Source organism: Botryllus schlosseri, chromosome 4 (assembly GCF_051294905.1).
Source record: "Botryllus schlosseri isolate E-star chromosome 4, Bs_hap1, whole genome shotgun sequence".
Lineage (NCBI taxonomy): Eukaryota > Metazoa > Chordata > Ascidiacea > Stolidobranchia > Styelidae > Botryllus > Botryllus schlosseri.
In genome coordinates this window covers 1,277,494-1,300,061 of record NC_137239.1, presented here as the reverse complement: position 1 = coordinate 1,300,061, position 22,568 = coordinate 1,277,494, and the positions used below count along the sequence as shown (strand labels likewise).

General features: G+C 39.2%; 1 protein-coding gene across 2 annotated transcripts in view; it reads left to right on the top strand.

The window, feature by feature from the left end:
* The window catches only part of LOC145437846 (adhesion G-protein coupled receptor G7-like), a 58,978-nt gene that overhangs the window by 5,474 nt on the left and 30,936 nt on the right, over positions 1-22,568 (top strand). For both annotated transcript variants that reach the window (XM_080315187.1, XM_080315186.1), the window contains exons 2-10: positions 717-856; positions 1,104-1,210; positions 3,996-4,126; positions 8,782-8,907; positions 9,267-9,419; positions 13,131-13,219; positions 18,794-18,958; positions 19,308-19,384; positions 19,456-19,556. In XM_080315187.1, coding sequence (XP_080171313.1) covers positions 717-856; positions 1,104-1,210; positions 3,996-4,126; positions 8,782-8,907; positions 9,267-9,419; positions 13,131-13,219; positions 18,794-18,958; positions 19,308-19,384; positions 19,456-19,556 — 1,089 coding nt within the window. The remainder of the gene's footprint in view (positions 1-716; positions 857-1,103; positions 1,211-3,995; positions 4,127-8,781; positions 8,908-9,266; positions 9,420-13,130; positions 13,220-18,793; positions 18,959-19,307; positions 19,385-19,455; positions 19,557-22,568) is intronic.

The following is a 22,568-nucleotide window of genomic DNA, read 5'->3' as shown; positions in this document are numbered from 1 at the left end:
TATCACTAGAATATCAAAGCGCTTTAAAATCTGCGGTGTTTTCCTTTCAATACATGTTTATTGGGCATGCTTCACATCGTATTTGATATCCGAATAATTTGTTACCCAGCAACAAAAACAATAACCCTGCAAACAAGACATCGCATCAGATTTCTACCGGACATTGGATTTTCTGAATGCGCAACTTGCAGTGCACCGAGAAATAGTCACTTTTCAAACTCCGCAACTGAAGCTAGAACTAGAACTGCTCAAAATCCGTTAGATATTTCGCCGATTGGTAGTTGGTACAAGTTTGCATCGCATGTAGGCTAATGTCAACCCCTGGTATCACAAAATACCCGAGTTGACGCAGTAAGCAAAGAACATGTCAGCCGGAAGGGGATTATATGGTGTTTTGGTACAGATAGTCCGTTCCCGTCTTTAGTATTGATGAACATATCCCGATTTATTCTTCCATACCTGCCTGATCCGTCAAGTAAGATCTCAAAGAAAACTAAATCTGGTCAGCATTTCGTAATTATTTTACCACAAACAAAAATGATCGCATATCAACCCTAAATCATTAAATTTTGGCCAGTAAATGCGTAATATGCGATCATCTGCGTAGACCTTGCATGGTTTGACCGTATTATTCGCCATCACTCTAATTTTAATTAATCACTGACTGTATCTCGCTATGTAAATTTGAGAACGATAAATCACATTTTTTAATTTAGGTTCATGTCCACTAGACTGGAAGCAGTTCAAATCAAAATGTTATTACATTGTGTCGACGGGTTCGACCTGGCAGCATGGCCAAGAAACTTGCGAAAATATGGAATCACATCTTGTTACTGTGGACGACGCTTCAGAAAACGTAATACCTGCTAAAATTAATTGTAATCAATATATTGAATAAGTCATGTATATCGAGGTTTGCGTTCCCAATTGAATTACCATCTTCCCTTCTCTTGTCGCTTGTATCAGAAATATAATGACATAATGTGAATTAATACCGCATGGTTAGTACATTGTGGAATCAGTGAGGTTTATCTGTAAACTTATAAACCGATTATTGGAAACATGATTACCCTATTCTTATCTCACAGTAGCATTATTTTCAGGAGTATTTGAGCTCCGAGAAGGGCGACCACAACTCATGGATTGGTCTGAATAATCGCCGAACGGGAGGCAAAATGGAATGGGTCGATGGATCTCCAGTTGATTACACGTTAGAAAGTCATTATGTTTTCTGAATGCACTTATATAAAAGCACCGTTTCTCGGAGGTACAGAACTTTTATATACAATTGAATAGTATATTCACCTTGAAATAAAAAATAGCATGGTATAATACACCAGCCAATGCTGTGTCAACAAAAAGAGTTCGTGTACCATCTAAAATAGTACATTGAACGCTCTCGTATTCGATAATTCATACTGTTGACGTCATATTTTGCGACACGATTGTTGATATACCATGTGCTTTTGAATACTCGACTAGTTGCTGGCAGACGATTACCACTGACGAGTGTTAGCTGAAAATATTCGGTTTCAAATCAATATCACTATACTATTCAACTTATATATTAATAGGCAGTGCTGCTTTTATGGCGTGTTGCCGAAGCCAACTAATGTTTCTCGAATAATCAAGGCATTCATAAACATTGGAATCGAATGATTTTTACTTTTTATTACTACATTTGTCGTTACTTTTTTACGATTCTGAAGGATATTGTAAATGACTCGTTGCGGCTGCATTTTCTGTACTATTGCTCAGATGTCACAGCAGCTAGCTGTATATAATTGAATAGTATATTCATATTGAAATGAACCCAAATATTTTCGGCTGACACTCGTCAGGGGTAATCGTCAGCAACTAGTAGAGAATTGGAAAGAACATTGTATATCAACAATCGTATCACAAAATATGACGTCACCCGCATGAAAGAGAGAGCATTCAATGTACTATTTTTAGGTGGTACACGAACTCCTTTTGTTGACCGCTTAAACTCGCTCCACCCGGCCTTGCAATTCACAATTGGAAAAGAACGCAATAACTCATTATCATTTCTCGACGTTTTAGTCGAAAAGCGCGATACCTGCAAATTTGAAAAGTCTGTTATCAGGAAACCGACATTCACAGGCCAATACCTTCGCTGGAATTCATTTAGTCCTCGACGCAGAAAAATTAACCTCATAGGCAGTTAGGCACCCTCGTGAATAGAAAGTTGATGATATGGACGGGTAACAAACTGAGTTTAGAACTTGACAACATCCGAAAAATCCTACTTGATAACGGTTACCTTGAACACGTCATCCACCGTGGCATAGAGAGGAAATTAACGCAATTCAACGCGGAAAAACAAACAGAGCCCACCGAACGAACAATAAAAGATGTTTATATCTATCTACATTGGATTGGCCCCATTTCCACCCGCTTTGAAAAACAATTGATTTCTGCGGTCAGTAAGTGTTACGACACAGTCAAAACCAATGTGATTTTTACAACAATACAACTGCTCCCTTCAACGCGCAAAGACGTTCTCCCTGCCCTTCAACAAAGTAATGTAGTGTACGAATATAAGTGCCACTGTGATTGTGGCTACGTGGGAAGAACTTCAAAACGTCCGCTGGAACGCAAAAACCAGCATGTCCCCAGATTTATCAGAACATGTGCATCACGCTCAGTGAAAAGCTCACCTTTAACTCATCCGCTTAAGATTGATGCTGACCGATCAAAGGCCATTAATTCTGCCATCGGCAAACATCTGTTTGATAATCCGATTTGTGCGAAAAATTATCGAGACGACCGATTTCGAATCGTTGGGCGGGGCCGCTCACAATTCCATTTGTGTGCCTTGGACTCAACTTTTATCAAAATACACCAACCAAAACTCTGCCAACAAAAGGAGTTCGTGAGCTACCTAAAAATAGTACATTAAATGCTCTCTCTTTCATGCTGGTGACGTCATATTCTAGGATACGATTGTTGATATATAATGTTCTTTTCAATTCTCTACTAGTTGCCGAAGATTACCCCTGACGAGTGTCAGCCGAAAATATTCGGGTTCATTTCAAAATGAATATACTATTCAATTGTATATTGAAGTTCTGTACCTCCAAGAAGCTCTTCTAGCTGTATATGTAAGATGGCTAAGAAACGTTAGTGCTGAATCAATTACTCAGCTTCGTGCAGTCGTCTGCGCAGTTGTGGAAGCTAGCGATAGCCCCAAGTTCTCACAGCTCACTCTCAGTACATCTTCCTCTATTTCATTTCCCCTTCCTGTCTCTCTCTCTCTCCCTTTCTCTTTCTCTCTCTCTTTCTCTTTCTCTCTCTCTTTCTCTTTCTCTCTTACTCTCTGACTCTTTCCCTCTCTCTCACACCCTCTCTCTCTCTCTTTCTCTCTAGTGGAATGTAAGTAAGACTCAAAATAGTTGTGAAAGTTGCATAATATTACGTTTATTTATGTAAGTCCTATCAGTAGAGAACACCATTTCAGTTTAACGAAAATAGATGAAATTCATTAGTTATAACAAGGATCCCGCTTACAAATTTGTTTGTGTGCTCATTTCCACCATGCTCAGGTGTCCCATTTTTATTGCTAGGTCAATCTTCTGTCTCGCTTATATGAACAATCTTCGCATGTTCGAACTTCGCTTGCTGTTGCGTTAGATGCGAATATGTTCGATGTCACCTGCTGCTTCTGAATGCGGATTTACAAAGCGGAACAATAAAAGTCGCTATAATTTTAATTTTCATTCAAATAGTATTCGTGAACCACAGATTTGATCACAACAAAAATTTAATTTCCGTGTAGAGGGATTAGGCTACAACGTTTCATGATTATTTTCATACATCATTTTTTTAAAACAGTCGGTATAATTGAACGACTACTCCATGAAGTTGCAATGATTGGTATCAAAAGCAAACTGATTCACTGACTTTATTAAGGCCGTCGAAGCCACAATAATAACAATTGATGCGTCATTGAATGATGCTGATTGGCATTCCAGGAATTGGAATGTTGATGAAACGGACAACACAGACGTGGCAGCACATTGCGCCATGATTACTTCTGGATCCTCTGGGCTATGGATCAATGTCTCATGCTCCGATGCTGCCGAATTATGCATTTGTGAAACAGGTAGAGCCAATTCAGGTTTTCTCAAGATTTTATTACCACGCTGTGAGTTGGACGGGTGAACATATCAGAGAATGAAAGAAAGACCTTCAATATAAAATTTATTTTCTAACACCTTTGAATATCAGTAATGTTCAGGTCACGCCGATAACCAAACACAGAATTCACGAGTAATGAGTCAGTGTCCAGTGTTTAAATTGAGTAATTAAGACTACGAATATATGCGCACGATATTATTTTATTCGAGCAATCTACGTGGGCGCGGTGCAGCTGTTTCCATACAAGGCACAACGAGCCTTATATCTGAGGACAATTTTCAGGGATGTAATGACTCGAGTCAGACTCGAGTCACAATTTTCTGATGACTCGACTTGACTCGAGTCATTTTCTCAAAGTACGAAAATGACGCGACTCGACTCGAGTCAATCTGTGTATTGGTACTAGCACGTTTATTGGTACTAGCACGTGAGAATTCGATCAGAACCTGCTTAAAGTGAGGAAAATTACTATATTATGAATGCGAACCATTCAAAATCACCAAACAGAGCTATAAAAAGCAAGTTTAACAAGATTTTAGCTGGGAACTGAGCAGTCAACGTACTGGCGTGGACTCGACTCAAGTCATAATACCATGACATGGACTCGACCCTCTGATCGATGACTTAGACTAAGACTTGACTCGGTGGTGAGTTGAAAATGACTCGACTTGACTCGAGTCAAAATTATAAAAGTGAAATTGACTTGTGACTCGGAGCCTTGTGACTTGGTTACAACCCTGACAATTATCTAGAGGTGATTTAACCCTTGCATTTTAATAGTAATTTTTTGAAATAGTTTATTGATGCAAAATACCTTGAGATGTGTTGCCAGTAGACTCATTTATCCTATAGCAGATTTATAAAATCGGCTGTAGGGACACTGGTCCATGGAAACACTGAAACGTTGCCTACCTGAAACCATGCAACTTTATTGCTGTACTGACTGCACTGAAAATGACGTTCACCGAATCTTGTTATTCGGCAGGGTGCACAACCTGGAAATTATCTCATGTCGCATAGTTCTGTTGTGTCTTGAACATTTAAAAATGTAAAGTAGTCTGCATATTGCACCAAATAATTGTGTTCTTCCGAAGGTTAAATGATTCGAACTTTTAAAACAGGAGTGGATTATATTCTATATTCTACAGTCGGTGTGCCTGATATGAAAAATGAAATGCGTGGCGGGCCAGATTCATGATGCAATTCATAAATCGCGTATTCATCCTCATAGAATGAATATATATCTATTTATTGTAAAGCACTATTTCATGGTATATATCGAGGTAATACACTTCCATAACTGTTGAAGTCAAAGAGACATCTGCGGTCGATCAAGTTATCAAAAAATTATTTTACTTCTGACTGCATGTGGGACGTAAAAAACTTTAATAAAGACTGCACGTGAACATCAGTTTATTTGAAACGTTGCTATGTCTTGGTAATGGACATGGGCTAAAATATTTGTTCGTAAATATATGGAGACTCGAGGGCCACGCATCATCTTCGGGCGCGGCCGAGCTATTTTTTACTGGTATTTTTGTTCCGAAGTGCTAAACAGACATATTGGCAATGCCTTTTTCTCATTACATCACAATTATTTACCTGTTATTTGATGAATAGTCGCGCCATTTCGGTGTATTCCAAATATTATCAGTAGTACCAAGAAAAATATTTACCGTAGTGGTGGCAATGAAGCCAGATTCTTATAAGGACCAGTGCATCTCAACAATATGCTTGTGTATGCCTTTGTCGACGATTTATTTTTCCATCATTCTAATATTTCTTACATGATAAGTTTGTGCATTTCTCATATGGATGCCATGGTGTGACGCAAAAGGCTTTAATGTGAAAAGCGTCACTATCTTTTCATCGTTTTGACCAATAATAATAATAATCTCAACAATGAAGTAGAAGGATATAATCGTTATCATTACTTTTTAACCAGTGATCTGTCTACCGCTTAGGGCAGGACTGGGCAAAGTGCGGCCCGCGAAGCTATTTTGTGCGGCCCGCGAAAGGTTGCTTGGAATTCAAACTTGGTTCTTGAATGACTAAAACCATGGACGGTATCAAATTAAAAGGAAATTCGTATATTTTGAAGCCTGTTCATTAATATGCCAATATTACGTGGCTTACGTACCTGGCATGCGTGATCCAGATTCAAAATAAAGGCAATGTGGCAAAGTATGAGTAGCAATTGAAATCACTCTTTCCATATAGTTTAGTTCAAACCTTCCTTGTTGCATGCCATTGTCACATTACGCATTATAAGGCATGTTTCCAAATCTCAATTCGTAAAACAAGTCAATCAGTGCTCGCGATTACTATATAACTCATCATATCTATCTCCTCAAAAAGATTATCGGGCATGCCTAAAAAGGAATGCCGAAAACTGAAGTTCAAATAAGATTTAGGATTAGAATTTAGAGCACTAAATATTTGCATAGTGGAGTCAGGGCTAAACCGGTCCTTTCAGTTTTTGCCGAGCATGTCGACGAGAATAAGGATTTTATTTAAAGTCGGTCTTATGACAAAAACACGAAACACTCGGTCAAAGGAGGGCGGAGTTCAGAACAAGCTGCTGAACACTGCTCGGAAGAAAGCGACCATGAAAATAAGCTTTGTACTGCATATACATTTCAGTGCAGTGGTTCTCGAACTGGGAGACGTGAAAGCATCAGAAGAGTGGTGCGAAGCCGGGTTTATTGAAAATAATTTCCGGCTCATAATTTTTGCTCTGTGTGCTCTGCGATAATCGTCCATGCCATCAAACTATCCGTTGGGATTGCTAGCATTCTGGTTGCAGGTTTTAATGTTTTGTGATATCATGATAAAGGGGCGCGACATTGTTCACTATCATAAAAGGGAGGCGTGCCTAAAAAAGTTTGCGAACCACTGTTTTTGAGTCTTAATAGAATAACGTGGATGAGGGTTTAAAGAGAGCTAAAATGTATCATGTTAATATTGTTTCGATTCATGACAGCAAATGGATAGTTTTTTAAATAAAGCGCCACCTGCTCATTACCTGATATCAACACATTCACTGAGCAGCATTTATGAACAATGTAGTTTAAAAATAAAAGTGAAATACTCTGGAGATTATAACTAAATTTTTTAACTCGGCATGCTAACGTATTTGTTTTTCTCACTTGGCCCGCGAAGAAAAATAATTGCTCACCCCTGGCTTAAGGGTACGACGCACCAAATCACGAGAAATCAAATAATTGTGGAATCAAGTCTGTGCGCTATCTAGAGCCCAAAATTATGCTTCAATCAACTAAAACTGGAATATTTTATAGCGAGAACTATTGAACTAAAAAAAATTTCGTGCTGAGCATGATTTGATTATAGATCTTTTTTTTTAAATTTTGTAAGAGTTTCCATCATAAGTGGTGCTATAAATGGAAAGTAAGAAAAATTAATTAATAACCGAGCGCGATATATACATATATCGACTTTTTCTATTAGATAAAATAAAAAAGGGCAAAAGAAAACAGGATACAAAAGAACATCGAGATAATCAGTTTTAGGCTCGTGTTGAGCGTCTCCAGCGTAGACGGTCGTGGGCGTCTTCAAGCGACAGCCCGCGTTGCGCTAGATCAGTCTCCATTGTCGAGCGCCATGTTCTCCGATTCCAGCCACCTCTGCGCCATGGCTCCGTGGGAATGTGATTGTGCGATATGGTGTTTTCCTTTTTTTTACTTCAGCGCGCTTTTCGTAGCGTTTCACAACATCCCTCCACATCATAGCAGTTCTATACGACAGTGTGGGGGTGGGGTTAATACAGTAAATGTATGTAGCCGTGATATATGTTTTATTGATATACATGAGTGCGTAATAAAATGTTTTGCCCTCTTTCCCCTCTGGTAAATCAACGATCATGTTAGATACGCGATCGATTCGCACAGCCGAATGCCCGAATTTCGACTTATTTTTCACAAACGCTGTAAAAATATGGAACTACCGCGAATTCTCACTCCAACGTAATTGCATGACTAGGACTCCACACCGGCATTTCGCTCTGTATCAGTGCTTCTTCAACTTGACAATATAACTGACGAAACGGTCCGTTGACAATTTTCAAAGGACTCACTGTCCCTTTTCAGATCAACACAGAACAACATGTTTGATTTGATGGTGTCAATGCGACAGGTGTAGCCGATGTTGGGAACCAGCTCCAATACGTTTTGTTACGTGAAAGCAACTCTAATAACGTGTATCATATTCGATTCGAATCAACATTCAACCCCAGCAATAGGTGGTGTTGGCGCGAATGGTGCGATAATCTGTGGCGGACGAATCGTTCAGGCATAATTTTGTCAGTGACCTTTATACATACAGTGACACTGAAGCACCTGAAGCACGCGTAGCGCGACTAGTGACTAATATTGGACAATTCTGCACCACAATAGGCCTACTTTACTTTATGTTGTATAAAAATCTGGCGACCATCGAGTATTTTAAAAGTAATTTGACTGAAACTATCATATTCCAAAAATTTGCTGTTTTATTTGGCCCTTTGAATCTTTTGAAGAGTGGTTCGCGATCCCAATTTGAGACGCCAGTTTTGGAACCACTGTTCTATTCGAAACCACACCTAACCATGGTATGCCCTGGTAGATGCTGATGCAGATGAATGCGAACAAGATACGATTACGTCTTCCGGTGCTCAGTTATGTCGAAATGTTTCCGGTTCCGAGTGCATGGCTGGGTACACAGAGTCTGAAAGTGGCATTTGCACTGCTAGTGAGTATGAATTATACCTCATAGACATTCTTTTTATATTTGCGTGTAGTTTGGCTGGTACTGATATCGATTACTATGGATAACATGTTCATGTATTCACGTGATATTGTTTTCCGTTGTTCTTTGCAATGTACCAATGTACTACCGTAAATTTCACCACGATCCTGACTTAAAATCACGATATACGTAAATGTTCTAAACATAACACTGTGAAGGCTTCGATTTCGTACCTATCAATACGATTTTGAATATTTTACCCAGTGCGTGGAGTAAGTGTTGTATTGTAAGTGAGCACATGATGTGTTGCATAAAATGTCCCTGATAATCGGTATACTCACATTTTGGAAAACTCATTGCAGTCGAATGTAAATCGGTTAACGTGAAATGTGAGATCCTCCCTTCCGGTCTCTGTAAGAGCGCGGCGGATGGCGTTTCAAACGTTACCTTTCCTCGAACGCTAGCAGGATATTCGGCGATATCAAGCACAGTCTGCGGAGAATATACAACTAACGGTGAGTCTAAAAATCTTAAGATTGCGTGTAATTGGCGCTGCTTACCAAGTCCGGATGTTTAAACTGGACCATTCTATATGGCCGGCTACTTTAGTGACTACAAGTATCCTTTCTGCTGTGGAATCCTAAGAGGTGGTAAAAACTATCAAGAAAGCTAGCTACTCAAGTAGAAGTAGAAGTACTTCTTATTTAAGCAACCTAAAACTACTTGAAGCAGAAGTAGAATTGACTGATTTTAAATCTACCCAAGAAAGTAAGTAGTTGTGAAAACGATCGTAATTCTTTCGCATGGACTGTCGAAACCTGCAAATGGAGCTATGCTGAAGATGTAGAAAGCTTGATTCATATTGACGTATTAAAGAAGGTGTCGATTTTTGACAGAATAAGCATTTGTTCACATCATGGGATGTAAACGATAGTATTGATATGGAAATGCTATACTATATAATCCTTTGTTTACTGGAACACCCCGTTTTAGAGAATATCATGGCGTGGCGCCCCCCTCCCATATTATAAGGCCACTAGTTCAGTCGAGGAGCAATACGGAGAAGTTGTGTCGGATACGTCTTTAACACTTTGCGCAATTAGTATACTCTAATTAAAAATATGGCAGATCGTAACAATGCTATATAGTGTATAGCTTTATTTTCGGAAAATGTAAGGCATTACTACACTTGCCATCATACTTCAACATGTGTGTTCTCCAGACAAAATAACTGAAACTGTACTTAGAATTAGGGATGGTGTGAACGCGAGGTTCACGTTCGTGTTCTGTGTGTGAACCTCGGAAAATTTGACGTTCGCGTTCACAACAGAACCTTGGTAGGTTCTGCACTGTGAACCTTTTTCATATATTGCAATTTTCACACTTCATTGTAACATCTTTTGTTCAAATTTATTGACTTTCAATTGCGGGCCACTCTATGCATGGGGCTGGCAGCATAAACATTCAACACTAAACGAGCATGCCCTTGACAATCTCAAAAACTTACTTGTATTGTTACAATAGTTTGCTCGAAATATCCAGCCTTCCGTTTGTGCATATTTAGTGTTTGTGTGCTGTGAGCTTGACCCGCAATCACATGACATCAAAAGTGAAATATATACTGTATTTTATCAGCAAATGATCCTTATTCAACCAATCAATGAGATTGATATCGTCTTCTGATGTAAAAATCTAGCAGGCGTACGGGGTCAATCTTGACTACATATGTATACTGTATCATAAAAACCAAATCCGTGCGACTGGGGTGTTGGCTATACTGCTGTATAACTTGTTAATCGGTAGCAAGTATAGAAACCCATTTTACACTCTGCTCAACATCCATGTGGCAATACTCAGACGCCGAATACATTGTCCGATCAGGTCGAAATTGCTGGAATAGCGACGCAACATACTGATTTTATGGGATTATTATATCATTTGATTGCCCCAGTTGATACATTTGGCGACGTTTCAAACGTCAATATGTACTTAAGTACTGAGCTATTATGTGGCCCCGAGTCGTCGCTCGGTATCGTGTACAGTAGATTATTATATGCAATCACCTAATTGAAATATGGGGTTTAAATTAGCAATATGACGTCACGTGACGTCATGAGGTTCACGTTCGTGTTCACACAGAACCTTTCAAAAAGGTTCACACGAACCTGAACCTTTCAGAGGTTCACACCATCCCTACTTAGAATTCAACGTATGATACTCGTAATTAAAAGAAAAATACAAACGCTACTTCGAAAAAGCGGAAAATATATTTCATGTCTTTTGTGCAGAAGTTTCAACGGTAGTCAGCTAAAATAGGTGTAACGTTAAAAAAGTCTAAGTCCACTTTTCTAGATTAGGACACGTCATGGGCAGCCAGGTATAATAATAGGTAGGGATGGTGTGAACGTGAGGTTCACGTTCGCGTCCTATGTGTGAGCCTCGGAAATTTAGAGGTTCGCGTTTACAACAGAACCTTGGTAGGTTCTGCACTGTGAACCTTTTTCATATATTAGAATTTTCACTTCGTTATGACATCTTTGGTTCGAATTTATTGCATTTCAACTGCGGGCCAGTCTATGGCATGGGGCTGGCATCATAAGAAATCAACACAAAACGAGCATGCACCTTGGCAATCTCAAAGATATATAGCTTATATAGCTTTCCGTTCGTGAATGTTTATTGTTTAGTGACTCCTCTGCTGTGAGCTTGGCCTCCAATCACACAACATCACGAGCGACATGCCCTATACATGTAGTCAGCGAATGATGCTTATTCAACCAATCAATGGAATTGATATCGTTTTGTGATGTAACAAATCTTGCAGGCGTACGGGGTCAATCTTGACTTCATATGTTTACTGTATGTGTATATCATTAAAACTAAATCCGTCCGAGCAAGGTGTTGGCTTCAACTGTATAACTTGTGGGGTAGCCGGTATCAAGTGCAAAAACTTGTTTTACACTCTGCTCAATATAAATGAAGCAATACTCAGACGCCGACTACATTGTCCGGTCTGACCAATACCGTTAGGGCGTAAGCTTATATTCCCTGGCAAGTCCTCGTCGAAATTGTTGGCAAAGCGACGGATGATATTCATTCTATGGAAGCATTATATCATTTTATTGCCTCAGTTGATACATTTAGCGACGTTTAAAACGTCAATATTTACTTCAGCATTGTGGCATTATGTGGCCGGAGTCGTCGCTAGGTATCGTGTACATTAATATCGGCTATCCCTACATTGAAAGATAGGCTGGGAATTAGCAGTATGACGTCACGTGACGTCATGAGGTTTACGTTCGCGTTCGCACAGAACCTTTCAAAAAGGTTCGCGTTCAGACGAACCTGAACCTTCAGAGGTTCACACCATCCCTAATAATAGGTAATTGCTAGATGGCGATACGGTTTTTTCAAATGTTATGGGGACCATATTTACTGTGATGAAATATTTAATATAGGCGACAATGAGGTGTGAACGGAACCACGCAACCTGGTATCTAAGTTATATTCAGCGATACTTTCGGTAAAACAAATTTGTCACTCCATATCTACTGTCCGTAATGCACAACGAAAATTCTTGGTATTACATGACTTTAATAAAATTCATTGTTGGTACTACGTGAAAACAGCCCCGAAATACCTGGAGCTATCTTTCTTATTGGGGGATTAAACTATTTCTACTTGACAAACTGAAAATAGCGAAAAGTAAGTAAGTAGTTCACAAAATATTACGAAGTAGAAGTAGCGTAAAAAATATCTACTTGAGTAAGTACCAGAAGTAGAGGAAGAATACTTGAGTACATCGAAAAAGTAGAAGTACTTCGTTACTGATCACCTCTGGGAATCCTTTATCTTTTCAATTAGATCGCATTTGTCTGGTTAGCATGTTTGTGCATGTGCAGTTTATACTGAGTTGTAAGTCATGCAGTATCCATCCATGTTATCCCAGTAATGCTGAGTGCCGAGCAAGGAAAGGCCATTTACATCAGTGTTACAAATTGGGTATTTCCTCTTACCCGGGTTGGATTTGAACATGCGACCTACTGATCAAGAGGCCGAATGCCCCACCATTCTGTCATATAGTTGAGAAGCAAGTAAATCAACCGATCAGTGTACTTCAAATACTCGTCAATCATCAGGAAGTAAGGTGACAGACCTGAAGCACCGAGCACAACAATTGATTTTTCGCGCAACTATGAATATTAACATGTCAGATTTTGTTACAGCCAACACTCCACTGGGATCAAAAGTATGTGCACTTAATGGGACATGGACAACTTCTACATGGCTGATGTCATGTGACATTGGTCTTTCGGTAAGAAAAAATATTTATAATATTACTAAGCAGTGGGCAACAGTTAGGTCCAACTACTGTTTTTTCATTATTCCATCATACCATCGAAATAAAAAGTACGGACGGTGTGATGGTCACGTACAAGTTTCATTTCTGTATGCCTCCTTTGACGATTCAGAAGGTCAAGATCGCAAAAGAACCTGTTCGGGTTTTACAGTACCAACATCTTTCATAACTATCATAATTTTACAACAAACTCAATAGTTTCCATCGAACCAAGTGGAATTGCAACCATAGCGATAACTCGCGCCGCCACAGTTGTCACAAGAAGGGAAAGACTAAGGTAAGCCGAGTGCGTCAAAATTTATAATTTAAACTGCCTACGACAGGGGTGGGCAAGATACGGCCCGCGGGCCGGATCCGGCCCGCGAAGGGATTTTGTCCGGCCCGCGGACAGTTTTCCGTTTTACATGATAATGTGGCCCGCGGCCCTAGTCAGACGAGATTTCCCACTACTTGCTTACAACGTCAAATTTTAGTGACTGCATAGTGCATGTTATTATATACGTATATGCGCAGCGTGCTACAGTGGAGCGTACGCGTAATTTCGTCGAAGCGAGAAGACTTGCATTATCGGCATTTGCGATGTACTCAACCCTAATGTCGTTTGTGGTAATCATGGTGTTTGTCGACTACAATGGTCAATTACACCAGGCTGATATTTCTTATTTTTCATTCTGTAACCGCCGACTTGTAGCACGGCACACTTCTAGGCTTTTGTAAGACGAGAACACTGTTTATACCAGGGGTCGCCAACTCAAAACGGGTCGCGGGCCACTTTTCAAATTTCGTAGAGGTCGCGGACCGCATGAATTCATTATCGAGATTTCTCAGGCCACACAGTTGAACAACGATGCTATCTCGTCACCTACTCAACCCGAACGAATAGATGTGTTGGTAAATTAGGGGTACCGGGGTTGTCGAACTCCTTGAAATCTTAATTGAGGAATGCACCGTGTGTTGATTGATCAGATAGAAGCAGACACGGCGGCGCCTGTATGACAATGCTATTCTCAAATCCACATTGTCTTCGTCATTATCGGCGAGAAATGGCTTTGAAGTGACATTACTGTCGTTAAAATGTATTCATTAAATGCGATTTATTCCTTGTATATGTGGAATGTGGATAAATGGGTGAATATCGTCTCGATTCAGCAATCCGGCCCGCCAAGTACTTAATTTTCCTATATCCGGCCCGCCGACTCGAGAAGTTTGCCCGCCCCTGGCCTACGACATTCATTATCGTTAGTCTATTTTTCTGGCGTTACTATTAGCGCGGAAAATTGTCAAATGGGTTATCTACTGCCGACAGTAATTCCAGTACAATTCCCACGAGGTAAATAATTCGTCCATGTACGATTCAAGGAAAGATTGCACACACATAAAACAGTAACTGAATGAATGCAATAACCTAGGGACCAACGTAAGATTTACAATTAATGTTGTGAAATCGTAAATAAATACCACATAATGGTTCAAATGCATGGTTCATGGTAGAAACCTGAAGTTTGTTTCATTTAAACATCCATCAACATTTATTTGAAATCGCATAATTTCCGGTTGCGTTTTTCTAGTCGGTAGCATAATAATGAGGTAAGCATGTCCGGCGTGGCTCAGTTACTAGTGAATGATAAGTGCGCTAACAAAGGCTCTAAATTACCACGCGCAATCGGCAACAGCCAAACCTCGCGTACCGCAGAAGAGTGAGCTATGGGCGATGCGAGCGCAAATGATATTGGGACCTGTGGTGCAACATTGCTCTTCAGCTGAGAAGATCCTCTCAACAGCACATCAATACTGGGTTCACATAAAAGCCCCATATGCATCAAAAATAATCCATATATCACTAGGCTTTTACCAACATGCCGTTATATTTTTTTCTCATTTTCTTACTGTGACTGTTCTACATTGTAACTTCTGCAAAACATGGAATGCTTCGAAAGTAATACTTGCTTTAGTGAGGGAATTGCCTTTTTCCCTGCATTCAAGAAATATTTTCAGGTGTCATCATCGTCTTATTTTATTCCAGGGGTCGGCAACTCCGGCGAGCGTGCCATTTGTTGCAGGCGAGATGATTTTTCATGGCACGCGAAATGGTTTTGCGCACATGATATATTATTACCATAGTTGCTGGAAATCATGTGACATAAGTTTTCGAAATGGAGAAAGCTCGTAGGCGACCGAAAATTATTTCGTAATCAACACAAAACAGAGTCTTTCGGGTTGGTTTTACTCATCGTTAAAAATCATTTGCGCGCGGTGCGCGATGTACTGGGACCTAGTTTCTTGATTTTAATGTCGGAAAGTCCAAAACATGTATGTGTGGCTATACAGTATGAAACCGTTTGGATGCTTTATTCTAGGGGTGCGCACTGTGCAGCCTATTGGCGTGCGACTATTTTATGAACCAGCATTTTGGAGCTGGGCATTTTCACGCTACAAGACACACGTTTCGGCAACATGCGACCCCATGCGCTGTGTAAGGTGCCAAAACGAATGGCGGTGATAAAACTTTGAAATACTATAACCACCGCATGTTGGCCAAAACGTTCGATATTAATATGTTCACTGTCCAGACCCCGTAACCCGAAATGATCGGCCCTGAACAGTCCAGCGCCGGCAGCTTGAGCCGCACGTATCTAATGAGACTAGTAGCAGAGGGAAAGAATGTGTCCCATGTTGAAATGCAAATTTCGAATCGTTGACGTCTCACAAGACGATATATTGATTTGAATTTGTCTGATACATGTATGCGATTACAATATATCTCGAGCAACGACAAAGTTTACCGCGATCTTCAGAGCTTTGCATACAAATCAAGAGACATCAAACCGACTTGTAGGCCATGATAAAGAGGTGGGAACATTCCCTATCGTAGGGCTATATCATCGTAACATATTTGATGAGTTTGTCACTTATTGGCTACGGTACCAAACACAGACTTGGAAACGGCCTAAGCAACTACTGAAGATCGGTCATTATACGCGACTAAAATTAAATCCTGCGAGTGTTACGTACATTGGGCGATAGGTCTAGTGCTGTGCAACCAATACTGTAAAAATCACAGGCGTAACCGATTCCGATGCCATTGCGAGGTGCAGATATCAGCGGTTGGTGAAATTCCTTACTTGAAACGCTAGATATGACAAAATTTAAAGTATTTGACACGCCAGTTGTTAATATTTTGACGTATTTTAATATTTTGGCACAGTGCACACGAAAGCCCCTGTTCTATTCTGTAATGCGGGCAGTATCTATCCATCTTGATATTCCTAATATAATCTACGATATCACCAATAATACAGTTATGCATGTGGAAAGCGCAAACATTTCACTCCTTAATAATAATCTTAAAAAAAGTTGCTTTCCATTTTTCAAATATCGGCACAGATACACGAGACATGAATCAAGTAATACAGAAGGTCTCGGTGCAAATGACGCAAATTTTCGTTGACTCAAGTCACGCTCCTGAAAACGTAAAATTACTCGACTACAAGTTGTTTTAATACAAGTCGCGTCGAGTCATTTTGTTTTCAAGTCAGGTCACTTTTGTCCAGTCGAGAGTTTTGTTGAGTCATACCACTCGGACATATACCCTGTATGACATAATTGATTGCATATGAGAAGTAGGTCAGCTATTTTCAATGTAAGTTGACCTCACGCGGTCAAGATATAAGATCTTTCTGAAATATATAGACAATTTATAGATTATAAATCGAGACTTAAAAGGAACGAGTTTAATTTGAAAGTATTTGAACAGCTTCTTAGAGGTATAGAACTTCAATAAACAATTGAATAGTATGTTCATATTCATATTGAAATGAACCTGAATATTGTCGGCTGACACTCGTCAGGGGTAATCGCCAGCAATAGTAGAGAATTCAAAACAACATTGATATACGATGCTCTTTTGGATTCTTTACTAGTTGCTGGCGATTACCCCAGACGATTGTCAGCCGGAAATATTCGGGTTCATTTCAATATGAATATACTAATCAATTGAAGGTATTTGTCTACTACTCTACAAAATCGTTTGAAATATATCTTAAACCAGCATCTTTGAAAACATTCATTATTAAATGCAATCGTAACTATACTGTTCGTGCGCATTATGAAGAGTTGAACATGAACGGCAAAGATGTTCGAGATTCAGGATATTAGTGAGAAACACCCATTTCCTCTGTGGCCAAATATTTGCATGAAACCGCAATAACCAGAGGTGGTCAGTAACGAAGTACCTCTACTTTTTCGAGGTACTCAAGTAGTTTTCCTCTTCTTCTGGTAGTTACTCAAGTAGATCTGATTTTCGCTACTTTTATTTCTACTGCGTAATATTTTGTGATCTACTTACTTACTTTTCGCTATTTTCAGTCTGTCAAGTAGAAGTAGTTCAATCTTCAATCAGGAAGATAGCCTGAGAAATTTCGGGGCTGTTTTCACGGAGTATCAACATTTAATTATCATAAAAGTTGAGTAAAGCCAAGAATTTTCGTCGCGCTTCGCGAGCAGTGAATACGGGGTGTCCAGTATGACTTCACGAAAGTATCGGTGAATAGAATTTAGGTCGCGGGTTGTCGTAGTTCCGTTTACACCACATTGTCGCCCGTCGCCCATGTGAATTAATTCATCACGGTATATATGGCTCATCATAACGTTTGAAACTGATGTTTCGCAATCTAGCATTTACTTGTCATATCGTAATCTAGCATGTCCATGGCATGTCCTAATCTGGAAAAGTGGACATTGACTTTTTTTAAGTTTTAGAGCTGTTTTAGCATACCACCTTTGAAACTTTCTGGACGAAAGGCATGAAATACATGTTCCCCTTTTAGAAGTAGTATTTATTTTTTTACTTTCAATTCCAAGTATCATATGCTTTGAGCTATAATTAATATCAGTTCTTTTGTCTGGATAACATATATGTTGAAGTATAAAGGCAAGCGTAGTAATGTCTTTAATTTCCGGAAATAAAGTACACAATATGGCATTTTACGGTCCACCATATTTATTATTAAGCTTTACTATTCGCGCCAAGTGTTTACACCGTATCCTTTACAACTTCTCCGTATTGCTCTTCGACTAAACTACGGGCTTCATAATATGGAGAATGGCGCCGTGCCATGCTGTTTTCTGAAACCTGCTGTTCAAGAAAACAGAGGATTAGTAACGCATTTCCATATAAATACAATCTTGATGTGGAACAACGCTTATGCTGTCGAAAATTGGATACTTGTTGGTATGCATCAATATGAATCAAGCTCGTCACCTTTCGCAGAGCTCAATTTATACTTTTTTACAATCCATGTGAACGAATTAGGATCGTTTACACAATTACTTACTTACTTGAGTACTTTTAAAGTCAGTCCATTCTACTTCTACTTCACGTAGTTTTACGATGCTTATGGAAGATGTACTTCTACTCGTACTTGATTAGATATATTCGTCGCTACTTCTACTTCTACTTGAGTAGCTTTCTTGACTACTTTGACCACCTCTGGCAATAACGCGGATTAACTACGTCGGATAAACTTGCAGGACGTTGCGAACGAGCCAATTGAGAACGAAAAGAAGCGACAAGAAGTGTCTTCCACTTTACAACTCTTGACATCTAATCCTGGCGATCTCGATACCGATGATGTGATCTTAGCGTTGGACGCCTTGGAAAACGTCATTAAAACAGCTTATTTTATTACAGAATATGTGAGTGATTTTAACATTCATACATCGCATTAATCTGGTGTGTGCATTGTGATACCGCCGACCATCAGCGTCAGGAATTGACTGAAATGGTGCGACCCGTTCCGAATTTCAATTGTATTTAGCCCTCGATAAAGATTTCTAATTTATCCAAAAGTGTGATCGGCTGTGGATGTAAATTTTATCGGGGTTAGAGAACACAAAAAAGACATCCATCAATTTCATCTCGATATGTGACCTCCGAGCACCAATGGTTGTCTCACACTGAGATGGAATTGACATTGTTTACAATAATCTAAGCATTGAGTTATTAAATTACAATTGATCTCATGTTATCATCCTAATGTAACAGATTGCAACCGCTTCCATATCCACTATAAGCAATGTGATGGAATCAGCAGCTTTGGCAAAGAGTGGTCAAGCGAAAAGGTGGGGCATCTAATTGCATAGTTGCATTCTACTGACAAATCAAGTTATTATCAATGTTTATACATTATAAGAATGCTTGAACTGTTGGATCGAGTTGCTGTCCTTGTGGATATGAACAATACTGCTGTATTTGAAGCTGTGAGCAAAAATGTTTCAGTCTTGGCAACTTCAAGTGAGTTCAATGACAATATTTATTTGGATGTTGAATTAAAATTGGACTGGATTTATCTTGCTTTTATAACCGTAATCATGCAGGAGAATATTTCATGACTTGTGGCTGACATTTACATTTCGAATAGGTGAATGCCCGCCAACAATACAAAAGACGTTAGTAGAACCAGCATATCAACTCCAGTATCATTCATAACAAAGATATCAATGCTTAAACGTAATAAATGACGGTTCTAGAATGTGTATTGGGCAGTACCATCTACCTTACAAAACAAATATTGGAACTTTATATGGAAACATAACAAGCACCCAAATCCTTTTGCACGTCGACTTGGTTTTAAATTTTGAATTGCATTTTACATACGGACCGTTTCAGTGTTTATCCCGACAAACGTTCCAAATGATAATCATGCTTCTCGGAGATTATATGTGGACATTCTTAAGTCTCGAACTACTTATCACTGTAAGTCAGCGTTTTCAAACATGATCATGGCAAATAACATAATTCCAGTCTGTACGATAAACACGTCCACCCCTGCTCGCCCTCGCCCCTTCAAAAACAGGATTTGAAGAACTAGCGACATGCTAACTATGACTAACAGAACAATAAATACATTTCGATTATTACATATGTTGATACAGGTTTACCGTATTTTGACAATAGTTATACCGGGGCGTGATTCTGTATACTTAAGATTTTATTTTGGTCAGTTTTGGCTTCGTCATGAATTCATACTCGTTGACTCGAATGAACAATACAAAGCGCTTTAGTCAAGCCTTTCATGTCAAACGAAAGTCAGAAATCTTGTTTTATCGACTCCGTTCCACCAAAGTACGAGTTTAAAACACAATTGAAAACGGCGTTGTAGAGCGAATTCGTCACATATAAAAACGACTGCTTGTGCAATATTTAATCTCAATGGTAGACTCGATTTTCTTAATAATTTACCTGAATTTATAGCTAGATCATAATACCACGTATGATAACAATTCAAAAGGATTGCTGGTCACAGCCTTCACTACCTAACCTATGGTTAGTAATCATTAATTTGCTTTTGTATTCAATATAATATAAAAACAATATCTAACCGGAAAGAAAATCTAGGAAATGAGTGAATGTATGCAAACAATATGCACGTATGCATGTATTATACGGTACGCGTTGATGGGGTTTATGCGTCTTGTCGTCTGAGGATCGGTACTGTGTATGTTCATTGATGAAACTACGTCCTTATTGTTCAACATGACACAGTCCCTTATTGTTCAACATGACACAGTCCCTCATTGAGTGAACCATGCAGACATTTTTCAATATTTATATACGCATTGAGCTAAGTGCAGCATGGGTCGTGCTTATTGATCTAATGATGTAACAAATTGAACGATTGGTGGCAATTGGCAATTTTCTATAGTCGTTGAGCTAGTTTCCAAAAAATAAGGCTCTAATTCACGGATTCCAAAGTATGTTAATTATTAACGTAACCCTGCTGTTGCCGACGAGGACCATCTGCTGCCTGATCGCTGGATATAATCTACAATGTATTCTATGGATTAGTCAATCGACAGATTCGACATAAATGGAAATTTCATTACTCGACTTTTTAGCCATTACCATTAAGATTTTCATTTCCCTTTCAAGGATCCCTTGTAAGGTAGTCCGCGGTCCCCTAATGATTCACGGACCCAAAGTTTTGAATTTTGTTTAGCACACTTGTTCTATCGCCTCATACAAACTTCTTCAAATCTTGTTGAGATTTTGAATAAAAATATTTTTGAAAATCAATATTTTTGAAATCCCTATTTTTGAATTTTAGAAATCTTATTTTCGACAGGATTTTCTTATCGTTTCCGAAATGTTCAAAATAACCATGCCTTGTTAAAACGAATTAAATTCGCAAGACTACAAAATATAGGGAGAGATACACCAAACCTAATCGAATTTTGATGAAGATTATGGAGAGTGGGAAAGGCTACATATCCTGTAATATTGTACATTTCCGGAAACGTAATTATTATAGTAGAATGCTGGAAATGGAGCGATGTCATCCCAATAAATGACACATTTTAGCGCCGGGACGGGTAAATCGTATTTAGTACAGAGGCTTACAAACCGGAATCATATTGTATAGCACACATTTTATCATGGTATACTCGGATTTATACCAGTGTTGGGATGACTCGAGTCATGACTTGACTCGAGTCAGACTCGAGTCACCTTTTTCGTATGACTTGACTTGACTCGAGTCACTTTGCAAAAATGACTTGACTTGACTTGACTCGACGCCTCAGAAATGCGGATTGACTCGTGACTCGGAGCAAAATTCACGAGTCAATTTCAAGTCATTAAGTAAACGGTGTCGATTAAATCACCCTATATTATGTATGTTTTGGTTGTCAGCGACACGCCGGTGTCACTTGCGAGAGCAACCAGTCTTCAATCATTATAAGTTTCACTGATCATCGATTGTTACATCACAAATAAATTGACCGCTTACGAAACCATCACACCTACATTGTCGTAGTAGCAGTAGATTTATCTAATCGCATCGTATTTCTGTTTCTTAGGCAGCTTAGTGCTTACATTGCGCAGTGCTCACCTTTACCAACACTCTTGTATGATTTAAATCGAACGAATATAGTCTATGCCTTTATATTCTCACAGAGGTGTAGGTCGGTAGTGCCTATTGTACCATATCAATTTGTTCAACTTCTCGAGGCTTCGTATTCGATCCTTTATATTGGCTGATAAAATCAGACTGTAGCATGTAGCTCACGTTACTCACGTATTTTAGTATCAGTTCTACGTGTGCGTGAGCGATAAAACACCTTTTTGAATGAATAGTTAACTTTATAATCGTCATTTGATTCAAGATAAATGGTCAATTAATCTATCCTTCACACAGTTAGCACACAGTCACACAGTTGGGTCATCACATATACTTCGAAAATTCAATTTGACTCGAATCGTGACTTGACTCGTGACTTGACTTGACTTGACTCGACTTGACTCGAG